Source organism: Aquarana catesbeiana, linkage group LG02, assembly GCF_042186555.1.
Source record: "Aquarana catesbeiana isolate 2022-GZ linkage group LG02, ASM4218655v1, whole genome shotgun sequence".
In the NCBI taxonomy this organism is placed as follows: domain Eukaryota; kingdom Metazoa; phylum Chordata; class Amphibia; order Anura; family Ranidae; genus Aquarana; species Aquarana catesbeiana.
Window position 1 is genome coordinate 788,741,183 of NC_133325.1, and position 23,461 is coordinate 788,764,643.

General features: G+C 44.8%; 1 protein-coding gene across 1 annotated transcript in view; it reads left to right on the forward strand.

Annotated features, from left to right (window-relative positions):
* Positions 1 to 4,838: 4,838 nt before the first annotated feature.
* The window catches only part of USF3 (upstream transcription factor family member 3), a 34,405-nt gene continuing 15,782 nt past the window's right edge, over positions 4,839 to 23,461 (forward strand). The window contains exons 1-5 of the mRNA XM_073617453.1: positions 4,839 to 5,013; positions 6,805 to 6,921; positions 10,715 to 10,783; positions 17,845 to 17,873; positions 21,134 to 21,216. Coding sequence (XP_073473554.1) covers positions 10,737 to 10,783; positions 17,845 to 17,873; positions 21,134 to 21,216 — 159 coding nt within the window. The 5' untranslated portion in view covers positions 4,839 to 5,013; positions 6,805 to 6,921; positions 10,715 to 10,736. The remainder of the gene's footprint in view (positions 5,014 to 6,804; positions 6,922 to 10,714; positions 10,784 to 17,844; positions 17,874 to 21,133; positions 21,217 to 23,461) is intronic.

The following is a 23,461-nucleotide window of genomic DNA, read 5'->3' on the forward strand; positions in this document are numbered from 1 at the left end:
AGGAAGATATAATTCAAAAACCATTTATTGTAAATTCAGGAGCATATGGAATACAGGACACTGTGGCAGAAGGTACAGGCAATCAGCTAACGCGTTTCACACTTATGCTAAGTGCTTACTCATAGCTCATAACCCTATGCTCAGGTTTGAAAATTGCGGTCATTTCTGTTTCTAGAGCTGCGAGCCTTTATATTATCCTTGGAGCCCTGGACGGACTGTCTCTAGGGGCTTCTGGTCTGAATTAATCGGACAACGCCACACGGTGGCCTATGTCAATCTCCAGGGGGAGAATGCAGCAGCGGCTCTGGTGGCATCTCTCTTTGTGGTACAGAATCAAGAACAGGCAGGCCAATTGTTTTGGCCGTCAGCCCCTAGCTCAGGGAGTTACATAGTTAGTCAGGTTGAAAAAAGACACAAGTCCATCTAATTCAACCAAGGAAAGTGTGGTTCCTGTCTGCGAATGTCTTCCCGCAGTTTGGCCTATGCCGCTGAATGCAGGCGGTGCTGCTGTTCGTGGATGAAGCCCGGCGACTACCTTTTCGGAAGGTCTTCTGTCCCAAAGTCCAGTCCTCACCCCCCCGCCTTCCTGTCTCTGGCTGGACAGCAAGGCTAATAAAGGCCAGGTTCTGAGGGACAGAAGGTTGTCGGATCTATGATCCTTATGTTGAAGGACACATATGTCTACCTCTCAGGAGATATCTCTTCGGACTGGTGGGCTGATATTGGTTGGTGGGAGGCTCTGGGGGCTCCTACTTGTTCCTTCTCCATGGCTCGAGTGCACTGGCCATATGGCCTGGGCCTGGGAGATTTGCATATTTTTGTCTACTACGGCCTTCTTCTGTAGTTCCGACTTTGTTTTTGGGGCTCATGGACTGTTTGAGATAGGGCATGGCGACCCTTTTCATCACTGATCCCATTGGGTTCGGCTGTTAATTTGGCTGTGTGCCATAGAGTGGTGGGATGCCTCCTCTTCCCAGTCACAGTGCATTCCGCTAAGGCAATTTGTATCTCCTGGGTGCCCCACCAGCAGATAACAAAAAAAGAAGCTTGAAAAAGAAAAAGAATGCAGCAAACACAGCTAAGGACTGGTGAGCTGCAATACTGTATATTACACTGCGCATGGATTTAGCTACACTTTCACACCGAACGCAGTTGGGTGCAGTTGAATGCATTTTGAACTGCACTCCAACTGCATAGACAGCCCAAACTTGTAAAAAGTTACAACGTTGCCATATGATCACTGGGGAGAGGAATTCTTGAAAATGTACATAAAAAGTAGCACTGCATTCCTAATTGTATTTTTCATATTACAGCAAAGCTTCATGTCTAATATTGTAATTACTGCAACATTTACTAAATACATTTTTCATAAGATAATAATAAATAATAATCTACCAATACTACTAGTAATAAAATAATGAGTTTTATGGTTGTTAAGATTTTGTGTTGAAATTTCTCATTATTTTATTATTATTATTATTATTATTATTAACAATAATAATAGAAAAAAAAATACAAATAATTAATATAAACCATAGAACATAAGTATTATTATTATTATCAATAAATATTAATAATCAATACCATCAATGATTATAAACAATAACATTTTAAATAAAAACAAAGTAAGAAAATAAAGAAATAAAATACTGCTGCTACTACTACTAAGATGAATAGTAATAATAGTAATAAAAACAATGGGTTCTATGATTGTTATTCATTCTATTACTATTTGAAAAATATTATTATCATCATCATTATAAATACGGTATTAATAACAATAATACATAAAATATTGAACAGATTGTCAAGCATCCTAAAGGACTCCCATTCCAAGCTCCTCAAAATTTGGGAGCATTTCAGTATGCTTTTCCCTCTCTACATCCAGCCAGTATTGGCCATTTATGATTCTCAGTTAACGGTCCCAAGGCCGTGGTTTTCCCCTTCCCGACGCCCCCCCCCCCTCCTTTTTCATCTTATCCTCACATCTGTTCTTCTTTTTTACTTTCTCTCTCTTTCACCTCTGGGGTCTCTGTCCCCCAATTTCTCTTTAAAAAATGTATCTTTTACTTTGTACGGGAATTCCCCCGCGGCAGGGGTACCTGTCTTTACACTATTACCAAAAGTATTGGGATGCCTGCCTTTACACGCACATGAACTTTAATGGCATCCCAGTCTTAGTCGTTCCGCTTATTTTGTTATTTTCACTAAAACCAATAAAAATATGATTGAACCGAAAAAATATTGTACTAGAATCAATGTCCTTATAAAACGCATATACAGTATCTTACAAAAGTAAGTACACCCCTCACATTTTTGTGAATATTTTCTTCTATCTTTTCATGTGACAACACTGAAGAAATGACACTTTTCTACAATGTAAAGTAGTGAGTGTACAGCTTGTATAACAGTGTAAATTTTCTGTCCCCTCAAAATAACTCAACACACAGCCATTAATGTCTAAACCACTGGTAACAAAAGTGAGTACACCCCTAAGTGAAAATGTCCAAATTGGGCCCAAAGTGTCAATATTTTGTGTGGCCACCATTATTTTCTAGCACTGCCCTAACCCTCTTGGGCATGGAGTTCACCAGGACTTCACAGGTTGGCACTGGAGTCCTCTTCCACTCCTCCATGACGACATCACAGAGCTGGTGGATGTTAGAGACCTTGCGCTCCTCCACCTTCCCTTTGAGGATGCCCCACAGATGATCAATAGGGTTTAGGTCTGGAGACATGCTTGGCCAGTCCATCACCTTTACCCTCAGCTTCTTTAGCAAGGCAGTGGCAATCTTGGAGGTGTGTTTGGGGTGGTTATCATGTTGGAATACTGCCCTGCAGCCCAGTCTCTGAAGGGAGGGGATCATGCTCTGCTTCAGTATGTCACAGTACATGTTGGCATTCATGGTTCCCTCAATGATCTGTAACTCCCCAGTGCCGGCAGCACTCATGTAGCCCCAGACCATGACACTCCCACCGCCATGCTTGGCTGTAGGCAAGACACACTTGTCTTTGTACTCCTCACCTGGTTGCCCCCACACACGCTTGTCACCATCTGAACCAAATAAGTTTATCTTGGTCTCATCAGACCACAGGACATGGTTCCAGTAATCCATGTCCTTAATCTGCTTGTCTTCAGCAAACTAGTTGTGGGTTTTCTTGTGCATCATCTTTAGAAGAGGCTTCCTTCTGGGATGACAGCCATGCAGACCAATTTGATGCAGTGTGCGGCGTATGGTCTGAGCACTGACAGGCTGACCCCCCCACCCCTTCAACCTCTGCAGCAATGCTGGCAGCACTCATACGTCTATTTCCCAAAAACAACCTCTGTATAAGACGTACTGAACTTCTTTGGTCGAGGCCTGTTCTGAGTGGAACCTGTCCTGTTAAACCTCTGAATGGTCTTGGCCACCGTGCTGCAGCTCAGTTTCAGGGTCTTGGCAATCTTCTTATAGCCTAAGCCATCTTTATGTAGAACAACAATTATTTTTTTCAGATCCTCAGAGAGTTCTTTGCCATGAGGTGCCATGTTGAACTTCCAGTGACCAGTATGAGAGAGTGAGAGCGATAACACCAAATTTAACACACCTGATCCCCATTAACACCTGAGACCTTGTAACACTAACGAGTCACATGACACCAGGGAGGGAAAATGGCTAATTGGGCCCAATTTGGACATTTTCACTTAAGGGTGTACTCACTTTTGTTGCCAGCGGTTTAGACATTAATGGCTGTGTGTTGAGTTATTTTGAAGGGACAGCAAATTTACACTGTCATACAAGCTGTACACTCACTACTTTACATTGTAGTAAAGTGTCATTTCTTCAGTGTTGTCACATGAAAAGATAGAATAAAATATTTACAAAAATGTGAGGGGCGTACTCACTTTTGTGAGATATTGTATTATTGTTGTTGTTATTATTATCATCATTACAACTATCAATAATGATAATAATATTTTTAAAATGCTACTAGAATCAATAACAATCTTACAACACATTTTTTTTAATTTGTATTATTATTATTGCTGTAATGATCATTATCATCATCATTATAATTATAAATAATATTAATCATCATTGTAAATATTTTGAAAAATACTACTAGCCTAAAAAACAGCCACAAAAATATTAATATATTTTTACAACACTATTTCCAGAATAAAAAATATAATAATTTAAATTTAAAAAAACATATATATTATACATAATAAAAACATATATTATAATAAAAAATATATATATTATACATAATAAAAAAAACATATATTATACATAATAAAAAACATATATTATACATAATAAAAATATATATATTATACATAATAAAAAAAAGAAAACACTGTTGCTACTCAATTAATAATATTAACAATAAGAAGAAAATACTTATAGAAAAATCCCATTATTACAACAGGTAAAACTAACCTAAAGTGCATAATATTAGGAGGGAAATACAGCCACCACTTCTATTAAATATTTTATAATGTTTTATTATTGATAATATTAATTTAAACATTGTTACATTGTCTTATTTCCCGCACATTTCTATACATCACTCCCAATCTCCACTACTCCCGGCTCTCCCACATCCGCAGCTCTCCATACACCTTCCCTGCACAGGAATCCTCCATTCACCGATTACACCCGCACTGTCCCTTTAACAAAAGCTCCTCCCTTCTTGACACCTATTGGCCGGACGGCCCATCAATCAAAAAACGGCAAATCTATACACTTCCTCGATTTTTACACTTCCACTCACAGTCTACGCCCCTCCCACCTTCGTCTAGGATAACGTCTCTCATTGGCGGACAGAACCGCCACTCAGGATCGATACCAACATCGCGTACGCTATTGGTCGATGGGGGAGGAGTCCGGTCCAGGATTGGTTGCACTATCTGTACGGCTGTAGTCTAGTCTGGCTTTCGGTAGCTTGCTCAGGTTGGCTGGCGGGGATGTAGGCCCCACCGGGGGGACCTGCCCGAGAGGGAGGACACACCGAATTACCCGAACTGAGGTACCCGATAGAAGGCGGGCGGGGGAATAATGGACCAACATGCGGGGAAAATGAGGCGAAAGGGGGCCAATAACACAGAGAGTAATGGAGGAGCATACAGTGTGACAGGGGAGAGTATCCCCCCTCCGCTATCACTGGGTAATGCACTCCCCTGTCACTCAGTATATCCCTCCACTATCACTGGGTAATGCACTCCCCTGTCACTCTGTATATCCCTCCACTATCACTGGGTAATACACTCCCTTGTCACTCTGTATATCTTCCACTATCACTGGGTAATACACTCCCCTGTCACTCTGTATATCTTCCACTATCACTGGGTAATGCACTCCCCTGTCACTCTGTATATCTTCCACTATCACTGGGTAATACACTCCCCTGTCACTCCGTATATCTTCCACTATCACTGGGTAATGCACTCCCCTGTCACTCCGTATATCCTCCACTATCACTGGGTAATGCACTCCCCTGTCACTCTGTATATCCTCCACTATCACTGGGTAATGCACTCCCCTGTCACTCTGTATATCCTCCACTATCACTGGGTAATGCACTCCCCTGTCACTCTGTATATCCTCCACTATCACTGGGTAATGCACTCCCCTGTCACTCCGTATATCTTCCACTATCACTGGGTAATGCACTCCCCTGTCACTCTGTATATCCCTCCACTATCACTGGGTAATACACTCCCCTGTCACTCCGTATATCCCTCCACTATCACTGGGTAATGCACTCCCCTGTCACTCTGTATATCCCTCCACTATCACTGGGTAATACACTCCCCTGTCACTCTGTATATCCCTCCACTATCACTGGGTAATACACTCCCCTGTCACTCTGTATATCCTCCACTATCACTGGGTAATACACTCCCCTGTCACTCTGTATATCCTCCACTATCATTGGGTAATACACTCCCCTGTCACTCTGTATATCCTCCACTATCACTGGGTAATGCACTCCCCTGTCACTCTGTATATCCTCCACTATCATTGGGTAATACACTCCCCTGTCACTCTGTATATCCTCCACTATCACTGGGTAATGCACTCCCCTGCCACTCTGTATATCCTCCACTATCACTGGGTAATGCACTCCCCTGTCACTCTGTATATCCTCCACTATCACTGGGTAATGCACTCCCCTGTCACTCTGTATATCCCCCACTATCACTGGGTAATGCACTCCCTTGTCACTCTGTATATCTTCCACTATCACTGGGTAATGCACTCCCCTGTCACTCCGTATATCTTCCACTATCACTGGGTAATGCACTCCCCTGTCACTCTGTATATCCCTCCACTATCACTGGGTAATGCACTCCCCTGTCACTCCGTATATCCTCCACTATCACTTAGTAATGCATTCCCCTGTCACTCTGTATATCCTCCACTATCATTGGGTAATACACTCCCCTGTCACCCCGTATATCTTCCACTATCACTGGGTAATGCACTCCCCTGTCACTCTGTATATCCTCCACTATCACTGGGTGATACACTCCCCTGTCACTCTGTATATCCTCCACTATCACTGGGTGATACACTCCCCTGTCACTCTGTATATCATCCAATATCACTGGGTAATACACTCCCCTGTCACTCTGCATCTCCTTCACTATGTGCAATATTTAGTGAGAATTGCAGAGATATACAGTGTGTTCACTAATGGTTCGGGATACTTTTTCAGCAAATTTTTTTTTTTTTTTTTTTTATTTGAGTAACATTTGTTTGAATTCATGAGCACTTAATCCAGTGTTTTCATGTGTTCACATTTTCCTCCTTGTAGTGTGCAATATCATGACCGATGGCGGGTGCTGGGTGCCACAAGAACCTGGAGGAAATGGGGATGGTGAAGCCAGAGTGAGACTACGGTACTTTCAGGAGTAACTTTGAAGGTGTGAAGGTAGGTTCTTTACTCAATGGCCAACTAAAGACACCACACCAATGGCAGTCTTATCATTGCTAGTCTTTGTTGTACGTTTTACATGAAAAAAATTTCAACCTCTGTCTACATTTTTTGTTTTGTTTTAAAATTCTTTCAATTTTTTATTTTATTTACGTTTTTTCTCAGCTGTTTATTAAAAACCACTTAAGGACCGGCCTATAGCAAATCTACTGCAAGAGGGTGGCCATCCTGTGCAGAATAAATATAAATGCATATATATAATGTATGTGATCCTGCACTTCCGCCTATGGGGCGGCGCGGCTTCTGCTGTGATTAGTCACAGCAGAAGCCGATCTGCGGGTGCCGGCCAATCGATGTCCACTGGCACCCGCCAATCATCGAGCAGAGACAGAATGGAGCCCTACCTATGTAAAAAAAAGACAAGGCTCCATTCTGATGGGGGATGTGATGGATTTTGTGTCCCTGCAAAGTAGGGAATAAAAGCCATCACTTCCCTTAGTAAAAAAAAAAAAAAAAAGCACATGCAGTACTCACAAACACTGGCTAGGCACACAGTTAACCCTTTTGATCATCCTTGATGTTTAACCCCCTCCCAGCCATTATCATTAGTACAGTGACCGTGCATGTTTTTTTTTTTAGCACTGATCAGTGTATTAGTGTCACTGGTTCCCACAAAGTGTCAGAAGTGTCAGTTAGTGTCCGATAGTCCACTGCTATAAGTCGCTGATCTCCGCCATTACTAGTATAAAAAAGATAAATAAATAAATAGCAAAATTCCAGTATATATATATATATATATACATACCATAGATTGTAGATGTTAAAACTTTGCGCAAAGCAATCAATATACGCTTATTGGGCTTTTTTTTTTTTTTCACCAAAAATATATGTAGCCTAAATTGATGAAGAAATTCGTTTTTTTGTTTTGTTTTTTTACATTTTTGTTCATTGGATATGTTTTATACCAGAAGTTAAAGAAATTCCCAAATTTTGGGTTGTCCCCAGAAAAGTAATAGAAGGGAAGTCGTCCAATGGGGACGCTAGTTCTGGTGACCTGGGGGTCCCCAAGGGATTCCCCTAAATTACAAGGATTTCCTCTCACTTCCTGTTTGGCTATGGGACAGGAAGTGAAGGGCAACCTCCACAATGACACAGATGGTGAAAAAAATTCTGACAGGGGTTATAACCCTCCCTTTTTCTATCCAAAATGAAAACAAACGTTTTTCCTATAGTTCTACTTTAAGTTTTGGATAGAGGTTAGAACACCTTGTCAGGTTTCCATTGCTGCCTGTGCCTCTAATAGGGAGCTTCTCCCTTCTCTATTTGTCCTTTTTTTACCATCATCACCAAAAGTGATAGAGACAATCCCCAGATTTTGGGTTGTCCCTTGAACAGTATAAGAGGGAAAAATCTTCCACTGGGGGACACTAGTTCTGGTGATCACTGGAGATGCCCTCGTTTTGTAGGGATTTACTCTCACTTCCTGGTTAGGCTGTGGGCCAGAAACTGAAGAAAAATCTCCCCTTGCGAGACTTCAACCTGTTCAGCTTTCACAATTGTACACCCCCATGGACCAAACCAATTTATAATTCTGCTATGGGCCTGTTAATTCAGCAACAAAAAAGTATTTAAAAACACGCATGCAGAAACGCATCCTGAGCCTGGGTTCAGTGTGGGGTGTGGGGCACTTCATGTGATTTGCACAGGAATCGCACCACATTCCCGTGCAAGTCATATGCAATGTCTGCGCGGTGCCATTTTTCATATGCAAAGACGAGGTAAACCTTCCCACCACCGTCATGTAGGAAGTGATGGTGGTGGGAAGGTTTACCTGGTCTTTGTATTCTTATATTTGTAATAAAATCCCATGTTGAAGCTCCATGGTCCTCTTGTAACTACCTTTTTTTTAGGGGGCCTTCACCCCAATTCTTGCTTTTGTTATATGTTTTAATGAGTCACTTGGACTGCAGCGCCATAGGCGAGTCAAGAAACATTTGGGACGCTGCAATTGCTCATATACTGAGCTTTACAGTGTTTAGACTCTAATGAGTTACTGGCATACAATGTTTGTTTTTTGTTGGTCCTTTTTATGTACATGGAACATGTAGAGTGCTCTGAAAAAGTATTTCCAAAAAAATGTGGTTTATCACAGTTCATTGATGATTTAGCAAGACGGGGGGGGTTTACTTTTTCACATAGGGCCAGGGCAGTGTTCTCTGTACCGCACTGCTGTATTCACTCACCGGCCACTTTATTAGGTCCCCCTTGCTAGTAGCGGGTTGGACCCCCTTTTGCCTTCATTCTTCGTGGCATAGGTACAACAAGATGTTTGAAACGTTCCTCAGAGATTTTGGTCCATTGGAGTACAGGGACCTCATTGTCCAGTGGTGAGATGATTGGAGCTTTGTGACATAGAGCATTATCCTGCTGGAAGGAGCCATCAGAAGATGAGGACACTGTAGTCATAAAGGGATGGACATGGTCAGCAACAATACTCAGGTAGGTTGTGGTGATTAAACCATAATCATTTGGTACTAAGGGGCCCAAAGTGTGCCAAGAAAATATCTCCCCCACCATTACACCCCCACCATTACACCCCCACCACCAGCCTGAACCAGTGATATCCCATCCCCCACACATTACACCACCACCAGCCTGAACCAGTGATATCCCATCCCCCACACCATTACACCACCACCACCAGCCTGAACCGGTGATATCCCATCCCCCACACATTACACCACCACCACCAGCCTGAACCAGTGATATCCCATCCCCCACACATTACACCACCACCAGCCTGAACCAGTGATATCCCATCCCCCACACCATTACACCACCACCACCAGCCTGAACCGGTGATATCCCATCCCCCACACCATTACACCACCACCACCAGCCTGAACCGGTGATACAAGGCAGGATGGATTCATGCGCCAAATTCTGACCCCACCATCTGAATATCGCAGCTGAAATCCAGACTCCTCAGACCAGACAACGTTTTTCCAATCTTCTATTGTCCAATGTTGGTCATCCTGTGCCAATTGTGGCCTCAGTTTCCTGTTCTTAGCTGACAGGAGTGGCACCGGGTGTGCTGCTGTAGCCCATCTGCTTCAAGGTTCAATGTGTTGTGCGTTCAGAGATGGTATTCTGCACAACTTGGTTGTATCAAGTGATTATTTGAGTTGCTGTTGTCTTTCTCTCATCTGGAACCAGTCTGCCCATTCTACTCTGACATCAACGTGGCATTTTCCTCCACACAACTGCTGCTCACTGGATATTTTCTCTCTTTTTTTTTTTTTTTTTTTTTCCTCACCATTCCCTGTAAACTCTGAGATGGTTGTGTGTGTGAAAATCCCAGAAATACTCGGACCAGCCCATCTGCCACCAACAACCATACCACGTTCAAAGTCACTTAAATCCCCTTTCTTCCCCATTTTGATGCTCGGTACGAACTTCAACAAGTCATCTTCACCTCGTCTAGGTGCCTAAATGCATTGAGTTGCTGCCATGTGATTGGCTGATTTAGCCATTTTTGTTACCAAGCAATTGAACAGTTGTACCTAATAAAGTGGCTGGTGTGTGTATGTCAGAGCTATAAAAATGTATAATAATAATAATAATAATAGTGTGTGACTGTGGGGGACATTAGAGTGTAAGCTCCTCTGGTACAGAGACTGATGTGACTGGCTCAGTGTTCTCTGTACAGCACTGCGGTATATGTCAGAGCTATATAAATGTATAATCGTGTGTGATCGAATTACATTTCTGTATTTCCTTGTTTCCACAGAGAACATCCTCTGGATTCAAGCATGCCGGAGATGACTCAGAGTGCAAACCCTAATAAAGCCAAGCATAGGTAAGAATGGAGTTTTTGCAATGTAAAAATTTAGCTGGGTGTTTTTTTTATATTGAGCTTTTGAGATCTATGTGATGAGGCTGAAATATGACCTTGATTATTGAAATCGATTCAAAATTTAAGCAAATCGATTTTTTTTTTTTTTGACACTGCGCCAGTCGTGAGGAGCTGCGGGCAGGAGTTTTCAGGTAAGGCCGCGGCTTCGGCCTAGTCCGCGAGGCCGGACGCCGCGGTTTATGCCGAAGCCGCGGTCTCGCCTAAAAACTCCTGCCCGCAGCTCCTCACGACTGGCGCAGTGTCAAAAAAAAAAAAAAAAAAAACTCGATTCGAATCCTGAATCCAGTTTTTTTTTTTTTTTTTTTTAAGAAAGTCTCCCAGCCGTAGGTTTAGGTAAGGCTGGGTCCACACTGTCTTCGCATGCGGCTGGTTCATCGTTTTAGGTCCAATTTTTCAGCCCAAATTTTTGGCTGAATTTGGATCTGAAACAGACACACATTTTATTTTTCTTTATTCAATTTATGCAGTGTAAGAGCACCTTGTGATGTTGGCAGCTATTCACTAGTGTAGATCTATTTCTTATATATTAGTTTGCGCATTGGTATTATTACTTACTGCACACAGTTTTTTTATCTTAAAGTGGAGTTCCGCCCAAAAAAATAAAATAAATGTCATTAATGTGCATGAAATAAATTTAAAAAAAAATTTGCAGAAAATTTTTTTTTTTTTTTTTTTTTTTTACTTACCTTTTTTATGCCTGTTGTTATGTGGTCCCTCGCAATCTGCCTCCTTCATCACTTCGGCTCCTGACGTCACTTCCCTCGGCGCCTCCTCTTGCTACTGCTCCCGGGAGATGTGTGTCATCATTTCCCAGAAGTCAGTGGGCTGCGCCGAGGGCTAGGTTGCCATAACAACGGGGCGGGCATTCCGACGCCCGTTGTTATAGCAACCTGTATACCTTACAGTGCCGCTACGGCGCATTACTGCACGAGAACGGGGCGGCGGTGCATGCTGGTCCAGAAGCAGCACCTTAACCAGGAAGATGGCGCTTGTGGGCTTCACATGGCCACAAGCAAAATGGAACATGCCAGGGATAAAAAAAAAAAAAATCAAAGACATCGTTTGATCTAAATCGGCAATCGAGCAGACGTCGATCACTAAACAGTGAGTCATATAAATAATAGCATTTTAAATAATATATTTGTACAAAAAAAAAAATTAAATTTACATAGTTGGAACTCCGCTTTTAATGCTTTTTTATCCTATCTTTACACAACCCCTTTTAGGAAAAACTAAACCCTGGCAGCTGTATTCAAAATAAGGCAAACGGGACAAAGGAGTAGTCGCCAGCATTGCCTATGGTCTCCCTGCAGCTCGATTGCTGGCTTTCCATGTCTGTTTCTGCACTGTGTTTATGTGGAGACGGCGATATTGGTAGAGGCAGGGCTTTGCTTCCTCATGTCAAAGCCTTTATCTTGGAGAACAAACAGTAGCACGGTAGTGACCCCTCCCCAATCTCGCCTCCAAATCTGGTGAGACTAACAGTCGGGGGGCAGCAGTGCTCTAGATTATCTCACACTGCAGATATACTGTATAGTAAAAAAAAATGTCTACACACCCTAAGGAGATATAGGCATTAGCAGCGCTAAACTCTTGTATCAATCCCAGAAAGATATTCATTTTAAACACATAATAATATATATAAATCCAGCACAATGTCCTCATTATAAACAAGAATAAAAAAAGTATAAAAAAGTCTCTGTAGAGCAGGGGTCTCAAACTGGCGGCCCTCCAGCTGTTGCGGAACTACAAGTCCCATCATTCCTCTGCCTATGGGAGTCATGCTTGTAACTGTCAGCCTTGCAATGCCTCATGGGAATAGTAGTAGTCTGCAACAGCTTGAGACCCCTGCTGTAGAGTAGTCAGCTGTAACAAAATAACCAACAGTGCATGGGGGGAGTTTTGAAAAAATGTGTAATTTAGAATTAATTCCTCAGAATCTTCATCCCTTCACCACACCACGTGGGACACCGCTCCCCTTAAGATTTTACACTCGCCAGAAATCAGGGGGAAAATCGGCCTTAAACTCCACAAATAAGCGGCCTTCCTCCTCTGGTCATCGGATCATGGTACGGACTACCTCTTTAGCTTCTAACGTACTTTCACCAGTATTAGGTCTGTATGGGTTCACACTGTGTTCTATCCTAGAATGCCAGACTCCAATAGATTGCTGCTGGATTCCAAGCTCATCAGCGATCATGCCCAAAGGATAAAGAAGCTCTCATAGTATAATTCCGTTTTTAATTAAACCCTAAATCCCCCCCCCCCCCCCCTTTACATATTGCATTTACAAATATAGAATTAAAAACGAGCAATGTAAACAGTGGCTTGCCTGCCTGGTCTCACTCCACCGCTCCTAGTATTGAAACGTGGCCACGTAGCTTCTCCCTCACCCTGACCATGATCCAAAGACCAGAGGAGGAAGGCCGATTATTTGTGGAGTTTAGGGTGGCCTGCAGTACACTGCGCCCGAAGGCGATATCCTCATACCTCCTTACATCCACCTGATGATAAAACTTGGTGAATGTATGTACTGAAGACCAGGTTGCGGCCTTACAGATCTGAGCCATGGAGGCCCGGTGACGCACTGCCCAAGAAGCACTAACCGCCCTGGTAGAGTGCGCTTTGACTTGAATAGGTGGAATCTTACCCCTTAAATCATAAGTCTGAATTATAACCTGCCGAATCCACATAACGACAGTGGATTTCGACGCTGCCTGTCCTTTTTTAGGAACCTTCGGGCAGAACAAATAAGACATCAGTCTTCCGAATCTGAGCAATCGTCTTTAAATAGACTTTTACCGCTCTCATTACATCAAGACCATGTAGTGACTTCTCTTCCCTGGAACATGGTTTTGGAAAAAACGATGGCAGGACAATATCTTGGTTCAGGTGAAAACCTTTGACCATTTTTGGCAAAAAATCTGGGCGAGGGCGTAACACCACTCTGTCTTTATGAGTAATCCAAGTATGGCTCTTTACAAGAAAGAGCAGCCAATTCTGAAACCCTCCTTGCTGAGGATATAGCAACCAAGAACAACAACTTCCTTGTCAGACGGACTAAGGGAATATGTTGTATCGGTTCAAATGGCTGTTTTTGCAACACTGACAAAACTAAGTTCAAGTCCCAAAGGTTCAAAGGTGATCTAACTGGCTGCTTAATCCGCATCACCCCTTGCATAAAACCCCGGACTAAAGAATGTGTAGCAAGCGGTCTTTGAAATAAGACTGATAAGGCTGAGACTTGGCCCTTGATTAGTACTCAAGGCCAACTTCCTCTCTACCCCTAATTTGTAGAAAGGCAAGAATTCTGCCTATGATCTCCAAGGGTCCCAACCCTTGGATTCACACCAGGAAACATAAGCCCCCCAGACTCTATAATATATAGTCCTGGAAGCTGGCTTCCTTTGCATTAATCAAGGTAGAGATAACTGTCCTAGAAAGCCCACGTATCTTCAGAATGTGGGTTTCAATAGCCAAGCTGTTAAATTTAGCGTTTGTAAGGTAGGATGGAATATCGGCCCCTGTGAGAGTAGGTCTGGCCGTAGTGGAAGGGACCATGGATCCTCCACTGTCATCTTTACGATTTCTGCATACCATGACCGTCTGGGCCACGCTGGGGCTTCCAGAATTACCGGCTTTCTTTCCAGCTTGATCCTGCAAAGACGCCTTGGCAGCAACTGAATAGGGAAAAAAAAACAAATTCAGTGAAAACCGATCCCATGGGGTCACCACGCATCTGTCTCGCATGCGAGTGGATCTCTTGTCCCTGACATAAAGTTGACCAACTACATGTTGAACCTTGACGCCAAAAGATCTACGTCCGGGATCACCCATCCTTGGCATATAGCCAGAAAGATTCCGGGTTAAAGGACCACTCCTCCGGGAACTACTGCTGGCGACTTATGTAGGCCGCTTGCCAATTCTCTATTCCCAGAATGAAGACTGCTGATAGGCAAGGAGCATTCCTTTCCACCCAAGCTAGAATGTGGTCCCCCACTCTCTGGGCTGCGTGACCCTTAGTGCCCCCTTGGTGATTTGATATAGGCCATAGCTGTGGCATTGTCGGATTGGATCCTGACAGGAGAATCCCGTAACCTGAATGTTGAGGGCTTCAGAGCCAGACGCGCTGCCCGAATCTCTAGGATGTTGATGGGCAAGGCCTTTTCGGTTCTGGACCACTGTCCCTGGACAGTTGTTTTTTCCAGTACTGCTCCCCAACCTGAAAGGTTGGCATCTGTCGTTACCACTTTCCAGTAACTGGTATGAAGGTTTTGGAACAGTCCCGAATGGAACTGGGCATAGGGGATGATTCGAATGAAGCCACCATCTTTCCTAACAACCTCATGCAAAGGCGAATGGAGCAATCTCTTTTCGACCTGACCATCTGCACCAGCTCTCTTATGGCGTTGATCTTGCCCAGATTTTTCAGATATATGGTTGTAATGAGCATGCTTTTCTCCTAACGTGCCACCGACTGGTGTTATTAGCAATAGATTGCCTAGGTACGCCAAGACCGTTATACCCTGTGCCCTCAACCTGGCTAGAGGTGGGGCCAGAACTTTTGTAAACACCCGGGGTGCTGTAGCTAGCCCGAAGGGCAAGGCTACAAACAAAGTGCTGCGAACTGCAGAAACCTTTGGTGAGCGGGAAATATAGGGACATGCAGATATGCATCCCTGATGTCGATAGACGCCAGAAGTTCTCCTCCTTGTAGGATAGAAACTACTGACCTGATCGACTCCATGTGAAAGGAGCGTATTTTCAGGAACTGATTTCGATTCTTTAGCTCTAGAATGGGTCTGATATCTCCAGTCGGTTTTGGTACCGTTACAAGGTTTGAATAAAATCCCAAACCTTGCTCTTCTTTGGGGATCTGTATGATCACCCCCTGAGCCATTAATCGGTCTAGTGCTCGAAACAGAGATTGCTTTGAAAACTTTTGATCTCAGAAAACGAGATGGTGGAAACTCCCGAAATTCTAGTTTGTATCCTATAGATACCATGGAGATGACCCATCTGTCCTGATTTCCTCTTGCCAGACTTCTGAGTATTGCAGAAGTCTCTCCCCCCCCCCCCCCTACAATGGCGAGGGGGGGGGGACGCCTCTTCATAATGAGGCTTTAGAATTCTGCTTTTCAGATTTCCGGCCCCAGGTCTTCTTCTGGGCCTGGGCCTGACCCTGAGGCTTTCCTCTAGAGTCTGACGGTGGAGGCCGTCACCACTGCCTAGAGGTGGATGCCCCTGGCGCAGGGGAAAGGATCATTTTGAAGGACATTTATATTTTCTTTTGACTGGCAAAAGAGTACTCTTCCCCCTTGAATTGTTTGGATGTATTTGTCAAAATCACCCCCAAATAGTCGATCCCCATGAAAAGGGAAACTAGTCAGAAGCCTTTTGCAAGGTGCTTCGGCTGACCAATCTTTTAAACACAGGGTCCTATGCATGTGTACTAGCACAAGTGCACGGCGGGACGCCTGGTTAATAGAGTCTTCCATGGAATCTATGCCAAAACATAGCGCCCTTTGTAGTTCAGCCAAATCGCGGGCAGAATGTGAGGCTGAAAAAGGTTCATCTACCGTTGTTTCCTCTGCAGAGGAGTAATCGGTTTGCCTTTCCTCCTGATCGCCTGAGGGTAACACCTCGTCCTCTACCCACTGTTCCCCTGGTAAGAGGTCTGAGGTGGGGGAGGGGGATCTAACACGCTTCCTATCCTTTTGGATAGGGATACGATTTTTATTTTATTAAGTCGCTAATCTTCCTTCTAGGCCCTGCAGGGCGGAGGAAAACGCATCTTCAGTCACATATACAGGGGCTGAGATGTGAGAAGCAGCTGCACCACCAATTGGTCCCAATGACTCATGCCATATCTGGTATCTCAGGAGAGAATGACAGCGTGGAGGCACGAGTTCCCAGCGCCTGGGGGTGGAATTTTTGGTGCCTTTGTGGTGTCTTTTTTTGGGAGCCATAGTGCTGTGCACAAGTAAATGCTGTGGCACTAAGTAAATGCACACTATAGTCTAGCAAAATGCAATGCTAATAAAGTTCAGCTTTAGTGTTGTAAATGTTATTTCCTGTACTGGAAATACCTGCATCAACCTTACTTGCCCCCAGCGCTCCTATGTCCTGTGTGTCCGACTCTAGCTGTTAGTTGTGAGTGTCTGTCTCTTGTCCCCAGCGCCCCCTCCGTCATTCACACACGTTCCCCCCCCCCTCTGTATAATTAGCCCTAGTTCGCACACGCGCTGACGGCATTTGCTATGTTCCTTGAGCGAGAGGGGAGGTAAGGGAGGGCTGGGAGGCGCCACACCCCGCGAGGGGGGGGGGGGGTTACAGGCTACAGTTGTACCTCCCTTCCCCCAGGGGGAACTGTTCTGGATGAGGAATCCCCCCTGGCTTGCTGAGACGACACACATGCTGTTTAGCTGGGACTTCTGAGACTTTCCTCGGCCGCCTGGGGCTCTCCCTCCTCATTGGCTGGGGCACAGCTGCTGCGCCATTGGCTCCCGTGGCTGTCAATCAAAATCAGTTATCCAATCTGGGGAGAGAGGGGGCGGGGCCGAACGGCAGCTGCATGTCTAAATGAACACACAGGACCGCAGCTCTTCTCGGGTCCCTCTTCTGTGATCCTGGCCCCTCCCTCCTGACGAGTGCCCCCCATAGACCAGCAGTTTGCTCTGGGGGCACTCATCAGGAGGGAGGGGCCAGGATCACAGAAGAGGAGGATCCGGGCTGCTCTGTGCAAAACCAACTGCACAGAGCAGGTAAGTATGACAGATTTTTTTTTTTTTTTTTTCTTTTAAAAAGCGAGACTTTACAATCACTTTAAGGTAAAAAAAAAAATGTTTAGGCTTTAGAACGTCTTTAACAGACAGGCTTCTAGACAAAACTTACCCAATTAAAAAAAAAAAAAGAATTTTTTTTTTTTTTTTTGTGGTATTATTATTATTATTATTATTATTATTATTCTCCATTACTGATCATATTTATCTGTGTTATCATAGGAAGAAAAACCGGGAGAGCCACAATGAGGGTGAGTGTAATCTACAGAATGCTTTTGTTCTTTTGGAACTTTGGTGTCCTCACCAAAAATCCTGTTGGATACATTTATGATTCCCACCCTGAAGTGACTCGGTGGCAGGTTCTGCAGATCCTCATGGGATGACGGGTAGCAGCTGTTTTAGTGTAAATTATGTTGACCCCCCACCCCCCCCCCCCCCCACCCCCACCCATGAGCCAAATGGAAGTCAAAGATTCTACCTATTACCATGTGTCATGTGACACTACCCAAAATAAGTTTTTGATATATATATATATTTTTTTTTTTGTCAGATTTAATAACCACTTTTTTTAACTATATAAAGCAGGGGTCTCCAAACTATCTAAACAAAGGGTCAGGTAATTGTCCTTCAGACTTTAGGTGGGGGGGACGACTGTGGCCAGCATGAGTGGAAGTTTTCTCGGCATCAGTAGGAGTAAACATGGCTACGTTTGGTATTGGGGGAGGAATAGTGCCCCATCATTGGTATCAGTGGAAGGAATAGTGCCCCATCATTGGTGTCAGTGGAAGGAATAGTGCCCCATCATTGGTGTCAGTGGAAGGAATAGTGCCCCATCATTGGTGTCAGTGGGAGGAATAGTGCCCCATCATTGGTGTCAGTGGGAGGAATAGTGCCCCATCATTGGTGTCAGTGGGAGGAATAGTGCCCCATCATTGGTGTCAGTGGGAGGAATAGTGCCCCATCATTGGTGTCAGTGGGAGGAATAGTGCCCCATCATTGGTGTCAGTGGGAGGAATAGTGCCCCATCATTGGTGTCAGTGGGAGGAATAGTGCCCCATCATTGGTGTCAGTGGGAGGAATAGTGCCCCATCATTGGTGTCAGTGGGAGGAATAGTGCCCCATCATTGGTGTCAGTGGGAGGAATAGTGCCCCATCATTGGTGTCAGTGGGAGGAATAGTGCCCCATCATTGGTGTCAGTGGGAAGAATAGTGCCCCATCATTGGTGTCAGTGGGAAGAATAGTGCCCCATCATTGGTGTCAGTGGGAAGAATAGTGCCCCATCATTGGTGTCAGTGGGAAGAATAGTGCCCCATCATTGGTGTCAGTGGGAGGAATAGTGCCCCATCATTGGTATCAGTGGGGGGGATAGTGCCCCATCATTGGTGTCAGTAAGAGGAACAGTGCCCCATCATTAGTGTCAGTGGGAGGAATAGTGCTCCATCATTGGTGTCAGTGGGAGGAATAGTGCCCCATCATTGGTGTCAGTGGGGGGAATAGTGCCCCATCATTGGTGTCAGCAAGAGAAACAGTGCCCCATCATTGGTGTCAGTGGGAGGAACAGTGCCCCATCATTGGTGTCAGCGGGAGGAACAGTGCCCCATCATTGGTGTCAGCAAGAGGAACAGTGCCCCATCATTGGTGTCAGTGGGAGAAACAGTGCCCCATCATTGGTGTCAGTGGGAGGAACAGTGCCCCATCATTGGTGTCAGTGGGGGGAACAGTGCCCCATCATTGGTGTCAGTGGGAGGAACAGTGCCCCATCATTGGTGTCAGTGGGAGGAACAGTGCCCCATCATTGGTGTCAGTGGGAGGAACAGTGCCCCATCATTGGTGTCAGTGGGGGGAACAGTGCCCCATCATTGGTGTCAGTGGGGGGAACAGTGCCCCATCATTGGTGTCAGTGGGGGGAACAGTGCCCCATCATTGGTGTCAGTGGGGGGAACAGTGCCCCATCATTGGTGTCAGTAAGAGGAACAGTGCCCCATCATTGGTGTCAGTGGGAGGAACAGTGCCCCATCATTGGTGTCAGTGGGAGGAACAGTGCCCCATCATTGGTGTCAGTGGGAGGAATAGTGCCCCATCATTGGTGTCAGTGGGAGGAACAGTGCCCCATCACTGGTGTCAGTGGGAGGAACAGTGCCCCATCATTGGTGTCAGTGGGAGGAATAGTGCCCCATCATTGGTGTCAGTGGGAGGAATAGTGCCCCATCATTGGTGTCAGTGTGAGGAATAGTGCCCCATCATTGGTATCAGTGGGAGGAATAGTGCCCCATCATTGGTGTCAGTGGGAGGAATAGTGCCCCATCATTGGTGTCAGTGGGAGGAATAGTGCCCCATCATTGGTATCAGTGGGAGGAATAGTGCCCCATCATTGGTGTCAGTGGGAGGAATAGTGCCCCATCATTGGTGTCAGTGGGAGGAATAGTGCCCCATCATTGGTGTCAGTGGGAGGAATAGTGCCCCATCATTGGTGTCAGTGGTGAAAGTGGTACTGAACACAAACTGTTTAATTTACATTCTCCCTTCTATTTTTGTGGATGACGGCACTGTAATTATGTTAATAAAAAAAAAATCTAAGTACCTTTTTTCTATGTGATGTACAGCTGTCACATGACCCAGCTCTCTCCCAGGCTGTCTGCAGGGAAACATAAGCAGGAGGACCTGCTCCTGGTCACATGTTTAAAATAAAAGAAAGCAGCCTCTGGAATACAGAGTGAAAATAAATAATATCAATAAGCTTTTTTTCAATTGGCATACAAATATATATTCTAAATCCATTTTTTATTATTTTTTTGGCAATAACATTGTTTGGAGCCGATTTCTGCCAGTCGCAAGGTGTCCTGCCCCTCCAGCCTGTGTCTTAGAATAAGAGGGAGGTGAAGCCTCCGTCAACTTACATGTATTATCCCGCCCTCATTGTGTTTAGCTGGTTAGTGGGCATGGAGGAAGAGGGAGGGAGTGGGCTGTCATTGAACACTGTGTATACGCCCTACATGGGCGACTCTCTATAGTCACATGGGCTGCTCAGATGTGATAGGCAGGAGATGTGAGTTTAGTGACACTTTAAAGTAGAATTCCAGGTTAAACCTGACTAGCCTTAAAAAATCTCTCCCCCCCCCAACACCTATGCTGACTAACCTGTGTAGAAAAAAAAAAAGAAAAAAGTTGCACATACCTATTCTCGTCTGGCTCCGGTCCGGTCATTTGACCCCCAGTGTTAGTCAGCCAACAAAACCAGAACTGGATTTTAAAGTGGAACGTGCAATAAATTTTCTAGCTCTAAACAGTGGTCTTTTGAGGAAATCTGGTTAAAAACGTATTTGGATTGGGAAGAAGACCAAGCAGCCCAAGGCTTGGGGTCTAGTTGGAGACGGGAGCCCACCCGGTCGTGTAAAAATGTATATTTTTGACCAAAAGGCCTGTATTGCCGGGCACCTCCAAATGGGAAGTTCCACTTCAATGATTCTTTTTCTTCTAACTTTTTTTTTTTTCTTTTTCTTATATCATTAGTGGAGAGACATAGGAAGAAGAAGATCAACTCAGGAATCAACCGGATCGGGGATCTAATCCCATGTTCTCCAGCACTAAAACAGGTATATTTTTTGTCTGTTCGAGCCATCCTTGTTTGTCGGGGCGAATGGGTGGCCCTCCAAGAGGTCTGAACCTTAAAGCAACCTTTTTTGGTACCAGGCACCAGCTGTGTGGAAGACTATTTTTCCACGGACCGGGGTGGGGGTGGGGAACTGGGGTGGGACGGGATATTGCCTGCCACCAGATGCAGTCACTTGCCACTCGGTGATAGTGTTTTAGGCTCTATTCACACTTCAAAGTTGTGCCGACTTTGATGCAGATTTGGATGGGTGCAACTTGGATACTACTTTGGCTTTGACCAGTGAAAATGGACAACTGTTGCATTGTATAACATTCAGGTAGGACTTTCATGAAACTTTTGAGGGTTAACATTGAAGTCTCTGGCCCTCAAGTTGCAAGTCAGACCAAGGTAGTGCATTAACTACTTTGCATTCACTGCAACTTTAATTCTCACATACACTATGTTACGAAAAGTATTGGGACACCTGCCTTTACACACACATGGACTTTAATGGCATCCCAGTCTTAGTCTGTAGGGTTCAATATTGAGTTGGCCCACCCTTTGCAGCTATAACAGCTTCAACTCTTATGGGAGGACTTTCCACAAGGTTTAGGAGTGTGTCTATGGGAATGTTTGACCGTTCTTCCAGAAGAGCATTTGTGAGGTCAGGCGCTGTTGTTGGACGAGAAGGCCTGGCTCATAGTCTCTACTCTAATTCATCCCTAAGATGTTCTATCGGGATGAGGTCAGGACTCTGTGCAGGCCAGTCAAGTTCCTCCACCCCAAACTCGCTCATCCATGTCCTTATGGACCTTGCTTTGTGCACTGGTGTGCAGTCATGTTGGAACAGGAAGGGGTCATCCCCAAATTGTTCCCACAAAATTGGGAGCATAAAATTGTCCAAAATGTCTTGGAAGGTTGATGCCTTAAGAGTTCCCTTCACTGGAACTAAGGGGCCAATCTCAACCCCTGAAAAACAACCCCCACACCATAATCCCCCCTCCACCAAATGATTTGGACCATCACAACAGGAAATGCTGGATACGGGTGTAACATGTAACTCTTTATGAAAAGTGAACTTAGCATTTCAAGTGTTAATAAACCCTTTTATTTTTTTTTTATTTTTTTACATTAAAATAACAAACTTGTTATACATGGTGTAGGGGGCTCTGAATAAAAGGACTGGCCAGAGGCAATGTCCTCAATGTGGGATAGATATCATTCAGGCAGGGTGGGGTCTTGGAACACTTGGGCACCACTTCTTGAGAGAAGCAATCTCTAGTGAAGATAAGCCAAAACAAAAAAAAGGAGCCTCTAAGTGCAGCAGTACAAGACTTTAATAGCCCAAAAGGGGTTAAAAACACTTACTAGACATAAGAAAATAAAGGGCTCATCATGGTGAGTAAATGGGATGGTGGTCCAGTGTCAGGGTGGTCCTGATTGGGTAGTTCTGGAGGTTGTCCAGTGTGCAGCAGGGGTTCCAGCCGACCAGCAGAGGGAAGCCGCAGTGGATGGAGGCACCAGAAGGATCAGCGTGGAACACTGTGTAATGGCTTTGCACAGAGCAGCCCCGATCCTCTTCTCACGTCCCATGCCAGCGCTCCTTACTCCTCCCTCCTCCCGGGTGCCCCCCACAGCAAGCGGCTTTCTATGGGGGCACCCAATCTCATACGCTCCTGAGGCGTGACTTTGTGTGTCCATTCACACAGAGCCGCGGCTCTGCCCTGCCTCCTCCATCTCCTGATTGGATTACTGGCTGTGATTGACAGCAGCAGGATCCAATGGCTCCCATTGTTGCCAAGAGCCAATTAGGAGTGCGAGTCCCTGGAGAGCCAAGGTTCTCGTGGACATTTCTGGAATGGAGATGGGGCTCAGGTAAGTATTAGGGGGCCTGCTGCGCACAGAAGGTTTTTTTACCTTCATGCATAGAATGCAACCTTGGGCCTTTACAACCACTTTAAACGTCAACATAGGCAAAGTATTCAAAGGTGAAGAAGCTGCATACTCTGATTAAATTAGCTGCTGAAAGCGCTTAAAAACTGAGGATTTAATATGGCTTCTAAGAATTCTTTTTGGAATATTATTCTTTTACAGCTTAGCTGGCTATGCATTGACATACCGCAGCCAGAAATCTTAAAGCAAATCTGTGACTTGTCCATGCAGGACTAGGTTTTCTGCTGGGGAAAGTCACTAATTGACCTTCCCTTGCCATTGTTTTCAACCTCCAGGTCGGGCTCGGCCGGGGT